Source organism: Micrasema longulum, unplaced genomic scaffold (assembly GCF_059751315.1).
Source record: "Micrasema longulum isolate JH-2025_06_02 unplaced genomic scaffold, ASM5975131v1 h1tg000566l, whole genome shotgun sequence".
Lineage (NCBI taxonomy): Eukaryota > Metazoa > Arthropoda > Insecta > Trichoptera > Brachycentridae > Micrasema > Micrasema longulum.
The window spans coordinates 966,597-984,924 of NW_028277762.1; the positions used below are offsets into that span (position 1 = coordinate 966,597).

The 18,328-nt window shown below is 32.4% G+C and overlaps 1 protein-coding gene across 1 annotated transcript in view; it reads right to left on the reverse strand.

Moving 5' to 3' along the window:
- Positions 1–360: 360 nt before the first annotated feature.
- Positions 361–18,328, reverse strand: part of LOC148280584 (roundabout homolog 2-like) — a 37,167-nt gene continuing 19,199 nt past the window's right edge. The window contains exons 2-11 of the mRNA XM_088228162.1: positions 6,232–6,540; positions 5,970–6,123; positions 5,756–5,886; positions 5,377–5,649; positions 4,187–5,265; positions 3,862–4,093; positions 3,434–3,776; positions 3,177–3,349; positions 2,723–3,096; positions 361–2,631 (exon numbers count right to left, since the gene is read on the reverse strand). Coding sequence (XP_088084288.1) covers positions 2,002–2,631; positions 2,723–3,096; positions 3,177–3,349; positions 3,434–3,776; positions 3,862–4,093; positions 4,187–5,265; positions 5,377–5,649; positions 5,756–5,886; positions 5,970–6,123; positions 6,232–6,540 — 3,698 coding nt within the window. The 3' untranslated portion in view covers positions 361–2,001. The remainder of the gene's footprint in view (positions 2,632–2,722; positions 3,097–3,176; positions 3,350–3,433; positions 3,777–3,861; positions 4,094–4,186; positions 5,266–5,376; positions 5,650–5,755; positions 5,887–5,969; positions 6,124–6,231; positions 6,541–18,328) is intronic.

Below are 18,328 nucleotides of genomic sequence, written 5' to 3' on the forward strand. Positions count from 1 at the left end.
TTTAATTTGTCATGATATACTTGTATGTCTGTGTTAACGAATTACTCAACTCAATCTAGGACTTTTAGTCCCATGGAGTTGGGACTTATGTCATGTAAAAATTTGTTATAAACTACATATCAGTAAATAAACAAATAAAAATATTTGTCTCTTTATTGTGTATTATGTTCTTTCATATATTTGCAAAATTTTTTAATTGAATGAATGTACTGTTTTTGAAACTTTATTGTTTTTTATATGACATCTGTTGTTTTTCCTAACGAAAATAAAATAAAAAAATACTTTTTTTTCAGCATCACATCAGGGTGTTAGTATTTAGTAACTTTATTGTTTATGTCTGTAATTTTCAATAAAAATGCGTTTTAATTTATAAATCTTAGGTACATTTTATTGATAATACAAATTTTTACCACATGAAGGATGATACAGTTATAATACTATGTTTTCTTTACATCTAAACTTATTTTAGTTATGGATATGCTCGAAAATCTTTAATAACGCTTATTATAATAATCTTTTAATAACTGATCATATACAAGGTTTAGTTTGATCTTTGTATAATTGCTACATATGTTTATAAAATGCTTTATTTCTATTTTAGGCTTTTAGCTTAAATAATATCGATATGGTTTAATTGCCTTGTGAAATTTTCCATAGTTTAATGTTTTATTAAAAGAATGGAAAATAGCCATATTATTTTCTCCTTTCAAATAAAATAAATAATATGTTATATCATTCATGTTCTCCAAAATTAGTTCTAATTCAGATTATTTTCTTGTTTCGTTTTGACTATTAAGTATGAACAATAAACAGAATAATAATTTATATCAGTTTGAAGCATTTCTTTATGATTTTCTATTTAAAATAAAATAAATTTAAAGCCGCTTTTTTAAAAATATTTATTTGAAATATTTCAAGGTCTAATTAAAAAATGAACATTAGATAATTATACCTTGATCAAGAGGCTTGCGTAACTTTGAAACTGGTCTGTAGAAAAAAAAAGTGGTCTTTAATAAAAATTTTTTTTATTTATTTTATTAAATTTTGACCACAACATTTGTTCTTCAAACAATTTTTTTTTTAAATAATTGATTATATATGTTTCAACTTTTTTTCAATGACTTTAAGAACGTACAATATTTTTGACACTATTCTATTTAATTAAACAAAATTGCAATTTTAAATAAAGCAATGAATATTAATTGTAAGAAAGAAACAATCTTTGCAGATGGTATAAAAACATTTAAATGTTGTTGGATCCGAATAAATTTGAAAACGGAATGGCTGAGTGTTTTAGTAAAATAAGTATAAATTTTGATAAGTAAACAATCTCAACGGGCTTAAAATTAAATGTTTTTTTCGATTGATGACACAATAAAATTTTAAAGCTTTTATTATTTTGATTAATATGCGATGCGTTGGCCAATTTCATATACCAACTATAAATTATTGGTTAATTTCGCCATTTCATTTATTTACATAATTTACAGGAATTTAACTTCTTCAACTCTTTAATCTTCGATATGGTTATCACGTACCCTTACTTAAAATAAATGTGACAACTGTAAATATTTCGAAATTTGTAAAAATAGTATTTAAATTAATCAGTTTAACCATTTGTATTTTGGCAATCACACAATACTAATTACATGCTCATTGACCTACAGGATAGACATTTTAATTCTTGTGTTATAATGTTAAAATTAAATTCGTCCAAAAGTTGAATTAAATTTCATTTCGATTTGCAATTTACAAGATTACAGATTAATATCGTTATTTACATTTATACATGTGTATTTTTTATTGCTAACTAAAAGATATTGACTTGTTTGTGTTTTTTGTAGATACACGGATATAAAAAAAAGTATAACAAAACCCTTATGCATAAATAAAGGACTTGTTTTAAGTATGTACATTTTATCACCACTGATTTGTTTTTATTAACGTTTTTAACAGAGTTAATGTGATTTTTTACAGATTGTTTTTAAATCACTAATCTATTCACAAATTATTCCCTGGTTCACTTCTTGTTGACGTGTGATACTCAGTCTCCCTATTTTTAGCTTTGAAGGAGGCAAAAGCTCGCGTTCCACTTGAATCATTAGGGGATGATCTCAAGTTAGTAGGGCGGGAGTATTGATGATTCATCACAGACATTGGAGGAACATTTCCTAAGCAAAACTGCTCCCCATCATCATCAACGTAAGTATTACACCTTCCAGTGGGTAGGCCGAAAGTAGGATTCTCTCGCATCCTAAAATTATTGTGATATGTTTCATTTCTGTCTTCTCCGTTTGCCTTATTGTCATATTTGCATAATTTTTGTGGCCGGTTACTTCTTCGTTCTGTTCCGAAGCGGTTTTGAGGCATCGTAAATGTTTGATCCTTTGCTGAGTTGCAAGCCTTTGCACCGTACTGAGAGTTGTCTGTTTGCAGTGATAGATTTGATTTATCGCTATTTCGTGTACTACTGGGAACCTTGGGTATATTGGAGTTCTGCTGAGCAAAGTAAGATTCCGCAAAAAGGTTTCTATTAAAGTAACCACCATTACTTGCTGGATAAATTTCTTCATCTTGTTCATCGTTGGATTTGTTTGATACACTACTTTTAGCATATCGATTGGACCATTCCTGTAAAAATGAAATAAAAAAATTAATTGTATTTCAACACTTTTAGGAGCGGGATGTTTTAATTAAAAAAATGTGAAAATGCAATATTAACCATCGATGTGCTATTATTTCCTGGACTAGGAACTAACGTTACCGAAGCGTAGGCTGCGGGAGAGCTTGGAGTTATACATCCATCCTTTCTAAATGATATCATAGACGCATCGACTTCAGCATAATCTGGCATATTTCCGTTTATTTTATCATATTCTGGCAAAGGTATTTGACCATATTCAGGTTCTTTATTCTCTCTCGTCCAAGAGTTAGATTCTTTACCTCTCCAAGAATCGGGTCTGCTCTTGACCCACAAAAGGGAATCAGTTTTTATATTTCCATTTTGTTTATATCCGTTGGCTATTGGATGAGGCAGACCCATTGCTGCCTTGATGCTCATGTGACTAACGAGACTTTTGTTTCCGGATTTAGGATCTGTAAATAATATAGTTTTAGTATTCCATACAAATAAAACAATACGAAAATAACATTCAATGAAACGTTTAGTAACTTACCATATAGGTTGGGCAAGGGATTTTCTTTCATCATTAAATGTCTTCTTCTTACTAAAAGCATTGCCATAAATAACAATATCATTGTTAAGAATATTGATCCAAGAGAAGCCCAAAACCAAGTCTCCGTTAAGAAATCATCGGACACCACCGTTTGAACGTCTTGTCTTAAATTTCTAAAAAAAATGCATGTTTAAAATTTGTCACCTTTCTAAAGTCAAGGAAAAGACAATAAATGTAAGTCCATTATTTGATTTTACCTGTTTGGATCGAGAAGTCTTGTTGATGGATCGAACCCATGAGTTGGTACGTAAGGTAGTTGTAACGTAGCGTGATGAGTATATGGTCCGATTCCCCTTACAGTGGCAGCAGCTAACTGCAACCAGTACGCTGATCCGGGTATGAGTCCATTGATTCTTGCATTATTTCCAACCACTGACACGTTCTGAACAATACCAGAATTGTTCCCTGCTTCCTTGACTACAATTTGATAGCATTGAATTACACCATTATGAGTTCCTGCGGGAGGCGGTTTCCATTTCAGTATCACAGAAGAACTATTGATTAAAGACGCTTCGAGATCAGTCGGTGCAGCATCAGGAACTAAAAAATATAATTAGTAAAACATAAGTTTATAGAAAAATATTGTTTTTATTTTTTGTGTTATTTTATTTAAGTGCTCTCTTACTTGCTTCTAAAGTTCTAACAAGACGGGTGTTAGAAGGTTTTCCTTCGGTGCTTTTATACAGTGGAATGACGAAAAACTCGTACTGGGTGAACTTCATTAAACCATTAATTTCGTAGTTTATTGCTCCTGAGTTTAACAAAGTGATCATTCTATATTCTAAAAGTGAAACATTGAATCCATCCAAAGGCCTATAGTAAATGTTAAGCCCATCTAGTTTAGGTCCGCTTACAACCTGCAAATTATTTTAAAATATTTAAGTTTTTCAAATGTAATTATTATTATTTTTTTAAATATGTATTTAACTTAACGCATCAATTTAAATTACCTTCCAAATTATCTTTACCGATGTAGATTCTACTCCGTTTGCCTCCAAGAGTTTAACGGTGTCATGTAATTTGAAATTATTCCGCAGTTTGGATGCTTCGGAGTTAGTGTTTCCTCCAAAACTATTTTCATCTTCTTTATTGAAAATTATTGTTTCAGAAAATTCGCTTGGCGGAGAGAATCCATGGGAATTTTCAGCTCGAATATAAAACATGCAGTTAATATCACTATCTATAAATCGTTGCGTGTACGATGTTTCTCGAAGACGACGTGCGACAACAATCCATTTGGCTTCAAATCGTCCTCTGTCTGTATTGTCTCTTCCAAACATTTCTACTTGGTATCCCAATAAAGAAGACGAACCGATCTTGTTATTCTGAGACCACGATATTGTTACACTTTTACTGGACTTGCTTACTACAGTTGGTTTTGACGGAGGACCTGGAAGAGATGACAGATCAGGACCTCGGAAAAAGTTGACACTTGGATTAGTCGGTGCGTCAATCATGAGAGAGGCCGTCCAAGTAGATTTCCCTGTTTTCGTTGAAGCAACGCAGGTATATATTCCATTGTCATCGTTATTTAGATCTTTTATCACTATTCCAGTATCGGTTATATTTATTCTTTCGTCCGATATGAGTGCGTTATTTTTATAATACCAAGATATAACCGGTTCGGGATTTCCATCGCCATTGCATGGTAAAAACGCTGTTGATTTGTGAGGCAGAGTTTGGTTCGAAGGTCCCAAAACTATTACTGGCGGAGGTCTTTCATCTTCTGTAATTACGAATAATCTTGTGTTTTGTATTGCAGACCCCGCTAAATTAACTGCCGAACACGTTATCATAAGATGTGAGTCAGCTTTTGAAATATTTCGTATTATCAATTTTGCGGTTCCGTTTATAACGTTCAGGGCAGATAATTTTTCTGTTGATGTTCCGGGCAGTATAAGAGAATAATTTCCATCAAAGGACCAAAATATACTTGGATTTGGTGTACCCTTTGCGGTGCACTCGAAAAGCGCATCATTGCCTTCTTCTATTATTTGTTGTTCGGGGTGTAAATTAATCGTTGGTATTGCTGAAAAATAAAAATGTTTGTTCATATTTATATTTTATCCCTTATAATTGAAATTTAAATAAACGTATTATTGAAAAACGCTTGAAATATCAACAATTATTATTATCTCACCTTGAACAGTAAGTGATCCCCACGCAGATATTGTTCCGACGGTATTGTCGGCTTCACAAATATAATCTCCTTCGTCTTCAACGGTCACGGATTCTAGCTGCAGACTTCTATCTTCCAATACATGAACTCTTCCCAGCGGCATATTCCCGCCATCCGCAGTGCGTCTCCACAAAACGTCCGGAAACGGGTCCCCTCCCACGCGGCATTCAAATATGACGGTCTTTCCGGAAAAAACTGTTATATCCTTTGGTCCAGATATTAGATATGGCTTAACTAAAAAAGTCATTAATTTTACAACTCATAGCAACTATTGACCGCGAAAAGGAGAAATAACATTGATCCTGATCTATTTACTCGAGTAAAAACGTATGGTACTTACTATAAACTTTTAAAATAGCCAATGTTGATTCTCGCACTCCAACTACATTTTTAGCGATACATTGATATTTTCCTACATCAGAAGTCCTTAAATCTTGGATGACTAGATTTCCGCCATCTACTACATTTATCCTAAAAACACATAAAATCGTATTAAAAATTATTTACTTATTTAAAAAATGACTATGAAGGGTCCATATTGCGTTACAACAAACCTTTCATTATTTTCCAAATCAATTTCTTCTCCGTTTTTCTTCCAAACAACAGTCGGATCTGGTGTTCCTTTTGGAGGTTGACATTCTAACATTGCACTATCACCAGCTGCTCCCCGAGTGTCCGCTGGTTCTAACCGGAAGTCTTCTCGAAGAACTGTGTAAGTAATATATAAGTTAGGAATACTGCCAATACATTAATTACTCGTACCTGTAAATAACCTCTGTATCGTTTTTCTAATCGTGACTCTTTGATTTTACATACCTGCCACAGTAAGTGTTGCATTTCTACTTCGTGCGGCCCCCAAGTGATTCGAGGCTTCACACCAGTAAACTCCGTGGTCTGTGTCCCTCCTTGCATGAGTGGCTCTTAAGAAAAAGAGACCTCCAGCAGGAAGAAGAACTCGCCGCGATCCTCCGACACCTCCATGGGCCAAAGGAAACCCGTCCTTGTACCAGCTTATTGTCGGTACCGGATCACCTTCAGCACGGCACTCGAGGGTGGCTGGCTGGTGTCGGATGACTATAGTATCTTTAGGTTCTTCAACCATTCGCGGAGGTGATTCAGTACTCCCTGAAATAAAATAAATAGATTAATCACAGTTGGTCTTAAAACATCAGCTACGTCCAATTCTAAATTAGTTTACTAAGTGCGAGTGGTGTAAGTTGAAGAAATTTCTTATTATTGTTGCCATAATTTTGTTTTTTATTTTTTACAGGAGGCTCAATTACAGTGGTGAATTACATCACAAAACACCCAGGCTTGATGAAAATCACATTTTATTTATGTGTTCTCACCGGGAATCGAACCCGGAACCTTCCGTTTGCGAGTCAAGCGTCTTGATCACTACACCACGAAGGCCGCCAATAATGCGAACTTAAAGAGGATTCCTTTCGACTTTAGTGGGATTGAATTTGTTTAAAGGTCTAAAACTATCATGGGATCATCTTTATTACGAACCCCATATCACTCTGTCTTTGAATACAGACCTCGCTTCCTCTCATCATACACCTTCTCATACACGCACGCCAATTATTCCTACTCTTGACATATAAATCTTTAAGTATTTGATGGACTTGATCGTGCCACGTCTATCTTGATCTTTCTCATTTTCTGTATCCATCAACATTCGCATCGTAAATCTTTATAGCCATTATTTTGCTGTTCATTCGCTCTTCATGTCCAAACCAACGCAGCACCCCTGTCTTAATTCTGTCGATAATGCATGTCTCAGCCTTACACAGTTCACGGATCTCAACATCTGTGCACCTATCATACATCGTTTTACCATACATTTGCCTGAGGAATTGCATTTCGACAGCATTTAACTTACTTTCATCATTATTTTTCCAATTCCATACCTCGCTTTCATACATTAGAGTTGGCACTAGAACTCCAATAACATTTATAATGATTTTCAACTTCTTGTTTAGAACCCTCCGGGAACTTGAATGCTGGCATTGAAAATGGGATTTCATGACTCACGAGATCAAAAAAATTAACCACCAATTCAATACATTTTTCCCAATATAATTATTTTATTAATGAACACATATTTGATGAAAAAACAAAGAATCCAGTACAGCTATGAACTAACATACTATCCTTTAAAATATACCTCATCTACTTCCTGTTAATAAAGAGTCATACAAAGAGCGGGGAAGGCGGGGAAGGCGGGGTAGTGGTGTGGATCAGTGAAGAGGGTTGTAAATTTATGGAGGGTACTTAAAATTTTAGCACTTCTAAGCTTCACATGCTCAAATTGTGCCCTCTCGACTATACGTAAGATTATGCGTTCCTTTATAAGTTTTGTTTAATGTTCTAGTAGTGAAAATATTTTTTCTTACGGAATTGTAAAAAGGAGGGAAAATGCCCCAAAATAACTTATGCAGCTAAAAATTAACATCTAAATACAAATAAACTCCTAGTTAATAATCGTATGAAGTAAAATAAATCTGAGACATCTGGGGTGAAATTTTACAATTATTGATAAAATAACACCTTCCGAAATGTCTAACGGGACCTATGCATTTCAGATAAATTAGCTGACAGACGTCTCACGCTTTTGTCAGCTAAATTTACCGCAAAATAAATGTTATCCCTCTACGCAACCAGAGCACTAAATTCGATGAACGCGTATTTGTGATCGCAAGCTCTATGGCATGGAATGCTTTCCCGTCGAAGTACAAAACTATGAGAGTAAAGTGATGTTTCGGAAAAAACTAAAAACCAACTTGTCTTATAAATCATTTGAATAATTTGATGTAAATTGTTTTACGGAAGTTGCCAATTTTAAGTAAAAATTTAATTAATATATTTTTAATATTTTCTGCAATAACTTTGTGTATCATTTTAAATTAAATTTGGAGAAATAAAACTTATACATTGTTTTTTGATACACTCACTTTATTTTTACTTTTATGTTATTATTAATTATTTTTACTATTCACTTTTATGTATGTTTAGTTATAAAAATACTCTGAAGAAGGTAACAGTTGGTTACCGTAACTAGTTGGTAAAAATAAAGTAAGTGTATCAAAAAACAAAGTATGAGTTTTATTTCTCTAAATTTAATTCATATATATTGAATCACTTTTTAAAGCGCCTTTGAGGTATTTTACTAAAGTTCTTAAAATATAGCATTATTAGAATGACAGCTGTCAAACTAATTTCATTAGTGATGGGAAATTACTGATCACTGATCAAATCGATTTTATCAGTTATTTCATGCAATCACAAAACTCTGTTTCCAAACATTGATATAAAAAACGAAAAAACAAGCCTTTTATAGGTGTGTTTAACATAATTTTTCACTAAAAATGAGACATTTATACTTTTTTCATGAACAACATCAAACGAATCAATTTACATCTATCAATTTGTCCCATCTCTAACGTTTTTGCAAAATGATGTAACCTTGTAAGAGCGTCGTTAATAATTAGGTTTATTTTAGTTTTTTTTTAGTTTTAAAGCTGATTTTATATATTAATGTTGATTTATGTTTCAATAATTGTAATAAAAAAATAAATTAACACGCCAGATACAAACGATTTTTCGTGTATCAATATAAATAACTCCTTCGACGTTACAACAAAGTTATGTCGTCACTTTTTCTGACAACGGTCATTCTAATCATGTTACATTTTAAGGACTTACCTCAATTAATCGAAATGCACAGTTTAAACAACACCTGCAACTCGGTAATTCACAATTGTTTTTGGTTTATTAGTCCGTAAATTTCAAATTACGAATCAATAATACTTAAAGTATTAACTTAAAACGGATCGATTAAGTGTTCTTATAAATACACAATCTAAGATATTTATTGGCCAAATTGTGACAAAATATGGCGCTTACAATAAGATTGAAGCTACGTGAAGTTACAAAATGTCAACAATTTGCGGAATCCAATTATTTCTGAAAATGTACCGAAATTTTATTTTGATTTTACGTAGAAAATAAATTTAGAGCCTGTGTCCCCGGCTAGGTATATATATTTTTGGGAAAATTTGTTGACAGAAAAGAAATGAACCGACCGTCATCCCCTTTTTAAATAAGGTAAATAAATTCCCTTTATGATTTAATTAAGAAAACCCCCACTTTGGATGAAAAACATTCCGCGAACTCTTGTACGGAAGTCACCACTCGACTGAAAATTTCCCCCTCTCCTTTCTATGGAAGAATAAGGTTCTGAAAGTTTTCTTTTTATATGAGATCAGTTCTTATTGCGGTATGAATATAAAACGTAGCGGGTTGTTCTCAAATATTTAGGGTGGTCTAAAACAGGGTCGGGAATAGAAATATGTAAAGAAAGAGGCTATTCTTCATAACGCATTCTAAAAATACGTCATCACTGATATTTTAGTATTTTCTTAAGTTGAAAAACAAATTATTAAATATTTGAGTTTGTTTTTTAGCATCGCGTAGATTAAATCACTACAACGGCTGTTCATAGTCCCTGAACTGAATCTAATGTGCAAAATAATTATTTTGATTTCATGTAACTCAAGTCCGATACACTTTTTTACAACATCACTGTTAGACTAACGCAAATAAAGATAAGAAGAATAGGTAGCTTTAATGATTTCATTGTCCTAACCATCAACAGTATTTGAAAAATATTTTTTATTTTATTAAACGAATATTTAAGTTTTTATGTTTTACTTAAATGCATTTTAGTCCCAAATCCTCATTTTAAGTCCAGTCGCTTTAAAATGGAGAAAGTTGCGTAATAATATTTAACTCTTAAAAGACTGTGATAAACAATCCCTTTGCGCGCGGTGATGTAACATCGTGTTACCACTAGTAAAAGACGGAATAATTTAAAGTTCAAAAATTGAAAAAAAAAACATGGTGACATACTGTTTAATAATCCCTTTTCCATTATTTGTGCGAATAAACATAAAATTTAGCCCCGTTACAGTAAAATAAAATAATAATCATAAATACGCCGCTCAGATTACGCGCGTGCGTTTCCCATCACTGTTATCAACCGGCTGAAATCTGAATCTATTTTACACTTTACTTACTTTTGTTTTTGTCTCTTTCACACTGCCATAGAACAGCGTTTCTGTCTTCCTTGTGATGAGTTCTATCTTCGTGCTCTTTCTTATACATATGTGTTGCTGAATTAGCGGACACTCTTTTTTCGCGTAGCGAGGATAAATATTTTTTTGTATTAACATCCAGCATAGTTGTACAAAATTCACTTTCCAAATCCGGTGTGAAAATGTCCATTTGAAGATTACGAAAAATACGAATTCATCATTTTTAAAAATAAGAGAGATATATCAAGTTTTATGTCCAATGTCGACTAATGTGACATCACAGCCACACAAGAGTTAACTTGCAATATTTTAAAAATCTCAAATTAATTTTTGAGTTTTTATGTTTTACCTTAATACATTTTGGTCCTCAGTCCGCCTTTTAAGACCAGTTGCATTAAAATTGAGAAAATAAGTTGCATAAAAAATAATAATACAAAAACGCATTTTTTTCTATTTTTAAGAAAAGGCAATAATTATTTACATTAAATGTTTTTAAGCTATTTTTTAGGTGCAACTGACCAGAAGGCGAAATCGTCAGTTAAAGAAATAAGTTAAAGAAATACGTAAAACTAAACCGGAAACTTTGATTTTACTTTTGGCAAAATAAACAACTATGAAGTTTAAGTATAAATATATTCAAAATACATCAATATTACAGGTAGGTTTAATGATAACTGCATGCTTTATATGATAATAAATATGGATCTGATCCAAAAATTGTAATTTTACGACTATACTAGAAACAAATTCACAAATCTTTTATAAAATTTGTAATTTAGGTAATTAGTTACCTGTCTATTAACGTTTTTGTATTGTGTAAAGTGTTATCAATCTACAATAATGGAAATGGTGGAAGAATTGAGCTAAAACTTTAAAAAGTTCTTGTTCGGAGGTTGTATTTGTTTCTCTAAGTGCGTATCTGCTCCTTGAAGAGGGTGGGGCACATCTGGTCGGGTTTTTATGAAAGAGGGAAGGTTAAGAAGCGGCCGCCAGACGGAGAGGGTAGAATAACAAGAAACTTGACTTTTAGTGGACACATTACTTGGGTGAATCCCATTTGGTGGAGGGCGCGAGGATTTGCAAGCGATCTACCAAAATATTCCCCAGGGTAGAAGTTTTCGCCGAAATGTTTTGATTTTATTTGGGGAATTTAGACAATAGACATATTATAATGCATGTTTGAACATTTAAAAAATAATTTTAAAATAATGTTAAAATATTGATATAAATTCTTGATGGAATATTATTTCAAAAGAACCAAGCTTTTCATGAAAGTTCTTAATTTACGGGTACGCATTTTAAAATTCTTTATTGCTTTAATCAGCATTTTTTTCATCATATTAATTTAATGATTTGTCAATACTACATAATGCAATTCAAAAGAATGAATCAAGTTTAACCTTAATTTTTATTAAAATTATTTCATTTTTATCCCAAATTACATTGTAAGTTATAACTTATTAAGGTGAGCAAAGTACTAATTTTATAAGATTTTAACCATGTTTTTCCTACGCTTTACATGCTTTTTCCCAGGATTTAATGTTGACTTTTACTGACTCCACTGAACAAACTTGAGGCACTGAACAAACTTGAGGCACTGAACAAACTTTAGGCACTGAAAAACTAAAGGTACTGAACAAATTTAAAGCACTGAATAAATTTAAGGCACATAACATACTTGAGGCACTTAAGATACTTGCGACACTAAACATACTTGATGCACTGCATATACATGAGACACTAAGCATACTTAAGGCACTTAAATACTTTGTATTATTGTTTTTATTATATTACGAAGGTACCTAATGTACAATAATTTTTATCCTAACGCGTCTTGCAGCAACAGGCTTTAAACTACGATTAATTTTAATAACATATATGAGAAAGATTAAAACTTTTTTACAGTTTTGACAGAATGGTCAATAAGAAATTTAGACCCGGTTTTCTTTTTGACTCTGAACATACTAATTGGCCCTTAACTTTGTTGAAAAAAGGGTATATTATTACCATCGTGAAAAATCTTAGTTAAATCATATTGGCAATCACTACAATACAAGAAGCGTGCGTCTTTGCAATTACATTTTGCCTTCGAGAATTCAGTAAAAAAAAGTTATTGGTTGAAATTTTATTTAAAAACAAAACCAAACACAAATTTAATTGAACTTCATAATTGCTCCTTTTTTGCGGTATTGATTTTATTGAAACTGAGACGGCGAAGCTCATAGAATATTTATTAAAAACACCGACGATACCTCCCCACTGATATTTACATTTTGTTTTACACAAGAAATAAATTTTAAAAATAAAATATTCTAATGCTAACCCGACTAGTCGAGTAAATTGGCAAATGAGATTGTTATTTAAAAATAATAATACCTGAAGACGACTCCGAGTCTAAGGACTCCGGCCCTAAATTCATAAAATAAGGGCTGGTTAAGGCTCAAGATGCTGAGCATGGTGTCTTAAGGCTTTCGGGGAATAGAGGATGAAATATGGGGGGAGAGGGCATAGCGAAGTAGAGGGGGTTGAAGAAGAACGATACAATGTCACCAACATCCCTTAGACGATGGTTTAAGTGTAGAGTAAAGTTATGGGATATTTTGTTAGAAGTGCAGTATAATGTACGCTCAGGCTTATATAGCTCAAGAATACATTACAGACAACAATATGAATTTTCTTTTGTAAAGATTTTTGATACGTTTTTTCGAATTGTGTTTTTACACGAGATGATCTTAGAATAATTTTATTAGCCTGAGTCGAAACATTATAGTTTTTCAACGTAACGACAAGTGTAACGTGCAAACAATAAACAACAACAAACAAACCAACACGCCATTTCCACGTAGGGGTAGGCAGAGAGAAAAGAACGCCATATCACTCTGTCTTTGCATACAGACCTCACTTCCTTTTAATTCATATATATTCTCATGCACGCACGCCAATTATTTATACTGTTGACATGTCCATCTTCAAGTTTTTAATGGATTTGATTGTGCCATGTCTTTCTCGGTATTCTTCGTTTTCTGCATCCATCAACATTCGCGATGTTAAGATCAAGTGTAAAGTTTAATTCTTTTTTATTTAGATGGTGTTTAATCCTAATACATTTGCCTATGGTGCTTAGATAGTTTTTCAAATCAGTACTTTTTTTCCGTTTAACTTATTTAGAAATTATTGATTTTCCATATTTATGTATATACATATAAAGCTTGACTCTTAAATATTATTGATATAACAAAAAAAACGGAGCATTTTAACTATAAAAAACAATAAGTAATCTAAATATACTCTGCTCAATGCATATGTTTTATTTAAATCATTCTAAGATTGCAATCGTTTATGCGCTTTAAAGCTGCAAGACATTTATCTAGCTTTCGTATGTCGTCAACCATATTCCTACACAGTCAAAAATATATAAACACTAAGAAGTCAATGTTTTGAGTTTATCCATTTAAAAAAAAAAAAAAAAAACAAAATTAGTTTAAGAGTATTTCTCACTAGGGAAACCTGTTTTAAGGCGGACCATGCAGTGTTAATGTTTTTTCAAATACATATTTTACATTTATGTGTATGGACAGGCTAGATTTCTTCCCTATGAAATTATTGAGCTCTTTTGCAAGAATGAATAAAATGGCTGCATAAACCAGCCAATAACATATCATAATCCCTGTAAATGCATAGGCTTCCTGATTCCCTTCTCAAAACTGTTTTCCCTCTCTGTTACAACAAATTGAGCTCTTAATTATTTCGTTAGGAGAAAATCACACTTGTCACATACATGCGCTACAAACATTTTGACATACTAAAAACATTCTTAATTTATCGTATAAAAATTTAAAAACTGTTTTTAAACGTTGGCAATTACGATAAATAATTCTACTAGATAAATCTCACCTACACGAATAAAGGTTTTTAGCTCTCTTTTTTCTCAATAGTCAACAGATAAAATAGTTGAAGAAATGTAGAAGTTTAAACACAGGCAGAATGGTGAGTGTTACACCTATACTTGAATACCTATAAATGCAGGACAAATTTACCGTTTATGATGCCTGTGGGGAGAATGATTGGTCTGTTGAACAGCCTACGGAGAGAGGTTGTTTTTTTTCATACTGGGATTACCAGCTTTAGACCCTTCCTCTCTAACTATGTACAAGTGTGTATTAGTGACTTATTCGTCTTTTTTACTTTTGTTTTTATGGACCTTAATAATTTACTTTTTTTTTTTTTTTAAATAAATATTTGCGTTCTTATGATTAACCCAAATATTTAATTTTGAGGGCCATTTCCAACGAGTTGTAAATAACTCACTATTAGAAAATGGAATCAAGTTGAGGTAGAGTGGGATTCGAACCACGGACCTTTGGTCTGTGAGTCCGAGACGCTAGCCACGGGACCACAACCCGATTGTATGTTTTTTAACATACGAAAGCAGATAGCTACTAAACTGCCGATATGTTCAGAAAAATATATCCATATTATCCGCAGAGGCTGTATTCAGCAATTGAATCGCCCTCTTAATGGGTGAATTCTGACTTGCATTTATACGGCTACTGGGTGTGTAAAACAGTACACGAGATCTCGTTCTAGTATAATTTTTAGGAACATACAAACTGATCTCTTTCGGTATATTTGGATTATATAAACTTTCAGAAATCAGCTTATAGAAATGTTTTCCAAGAAAAATTTGACAAAGAAATCCGAGGGTTTGTAATCCAGCATTGCATACAACATGGATCTTAATATAAAACCCTTAATACCACCTGCTTTGTTATTTATTTATTCAAAACTTCAAGTACAAAGAATAAGTACTTTAGTAAACTTATTGCTAAAAGCAATATCTTCCAGCCAACCAAAAAACAGACTTGTCAAAAGAAGAGATTGGTCAAAATATTGTACTAAAAAACCATAAATATATTAAAAGATACATACATATGTTAATAGATACATACATATGTAAATATTTAAAAAAAACCTTTTTAATTAAAAAATAACATCTTTTTTTTTAATGGGAGATAAGGCTAGCACCTATTAACATTAATAAATATACAAAAAAGTACATTAATTACATTGTAGGTATTAAATTATGAGAACATGTGGGATCAGATAATAAGTTTGAAAGGACAGAAAAAGGATAAAAAAAAATTGTTTGAGAAAAATAAAATAGAAAAAACTCAAGGAGTTCAGGATTCTGGGGATATATAAAAATGTTTCAGGCGTTTCTTGAAAGTGGCTAGAGAAGGTGCATTTTGTTATGAAGGAGTAGCTCATTCCAAAGTCAAGCAGCTTAGACGGAAAAAGAATAGCTGAAAAATGATAAGCTTTGTCGAGGAATGGAAAGTGTTCTCTCCTGAGAAGAACGAAGTGAAAGACCATGATCAGAAAGGTAAATGAAATTCTCAAAAGATGTTTTGGAGCGCAAGGATGGTGAAGAATATTATAAAGAAATGAGAGAGATTATTTGTTATATACATGTTATTGTTTACAGAATACTATTACTGTTATCAATAAGATAAAAATCTACATTTAAAGATGACTTTTTGGTGTGTTATCATATTGTTTGTTGATCGGTAAGCTGTTTGCAACTATGGTGTATTTAAAACCTCGCTAATAGATTAATAATTTACATTAATGGCGATAGCTAACGAGGCATCGATGACTCAGTTTCTGCTTACTATTAAAAGCATCTCAATCAGACTTCCCACCTTGTTACTAGCAAAGCTCACATTCCTACCACTACGTAGTACTCCCATCTCTGTGCATTCCTCCCTTCCTCCACCCACACCTCGCTGCCAGAATTAAGAGGGCGTGCTAAAACAGGATTGACGAGACGTGCTCTAATGTAGTTTTGAAGTTGTTTGGACGATTTTGCTGCACAGTAATTTCCTGTAAAACTTTATTTTAATAGTATCCTATTCTTAAACGTCACTGCATGTATTGTGGAAGCAAAACTCTCAATCTAGAAGATAGAGAGTTGAGATAGGTGGGAAATTACGATTAAAGTCGCGACTCCTGTCTTCACTAAAATGATCGCGATTAAAACAAGAATTAATCATAAAATAAATACTCGAAGCGCATTTTGAACTTTGCACTGTATAATTTTAAAAAAAGTAAATTTGCTATTGCTCAAAATTTACACGGGCAAGATGTAAATTTTAATAAATAATCGTTAAAAAAAAAAAAAAATTACCTGCATTAATGTGAATATCTTAATATTATTTTTTTCTTATCCGCATCCAGTGATGCATAGGGCAGTGCATTGGCATCGCAATCCCATAGTATCTAGATATTTTTTGCTATACATTATAGTTTTGCAATTTCGGAACACCTTTATAAAAAATATTTCACGTCTACCATGCCAAGAATCGAACCCAGGACCTCAAGCTTGGTAAACGAATGCGCCGACAACCGCACAACAAGGCGGACTTACTCGATTTCTTTTTTAGGATTTTAACCAGAGAGTAGCCACCGATTCAAAGTAGAAAAGGAGAGTAGCCATCGAGTCCAGGGTTCTGGTTTTATTTCTCACATATAGGTGTAGTGTATTCGGTGCGTGAAATTCAGAAATTCAACCAACCCAAAAAACACAATTTAGAAAAATCGCAATTCTAAAGTTTGGAGAACTAGGAAAAATCAGATTTTTGTGTTTAGGAAGTTTTATATGCACAAAACATTTCCTTCGTCTCTTACTTTTACTTTTCAAAACTCTTACTTTTAGATACCTTTTTGCATATCTGGAAGGTTTTTCATGTGGCAAGGTGGCTAAAATGCTAGTGACTACTGCTTGTTGCAATCCAAAAGTGTCAATATCCGGAAGGAAATATTACAAATATTTTTTAAATTTTATGTTTAAAAATATGTTTTGTATACAGAAACATTTTTTCACATATTTATTGTTTAACGTTTCATTATACAAATGCCTGAATCAAAATACTGTTTTTAAGGAAGGAAACTATCTTACTAAAAAATTTAAAAAATCTGCTAAGCTACCAATAAATTGAATTTGCCTTTCGTAATTTTTCTGAAACTTTAATTTTTAGGTTTAGTGAGTTTTGCCTGAACGGCGACGATATGTGCTTTTAAATACTGACTTTTTTTTTTAAAACTATTTTAAATTATTATTGTTAAATAGTTTTCAAATTACAAACGACTTACTTTAATTCATTACATACCATCAACTCGAGCCGTAAATTGATAATCTAGATTGATATTTTGTAATGTCATTCAATTTATTACGTAATATTATTAGTGTGGACGATAAAAATGAAAGGTAATTTAATTACGTTGGCTGTAAACGATAGTTTTCTTTGTTTCGTGATAAGTAATGTCGTGTTGCATCACGCAACACTCAGACGTGTTAATAAATCATAGGACTCAAATGCAAGAACGTAGTCTTCTTAGAATAATTATTACAGAGGGGTGGGGAGTAAAAGTTCCCTTCTTACATTCCAGAAAGACAACGTTTAAAAAGAACACGCAACAGGAAACAACAATGGTAGCAAGATCGATAAATTCTAAAGGGGATGCACCAGGTTTAACCGCACTTAAAATCAAATTTATGTGACTCTTCAAGCGATCCCCATGGGCTGAACAACTACGACAACGCGTACGGAATACTTTCTTTGTCTCTCTTGGAGACTTGAACACACTCACCGTGCGTCTTAGCAAAGGTCTCGTGTTTGATTATTTCGTGTCTTCAATTTGTCTTGTGTCACCCAAAATAAAAACAGATGAATTTATTTACCGAGCTTCAAAATGTTTAATTAAAAGGAACGTGAATTGAAGTATCAATAGATTTCAGGAATTATTGCACTGTA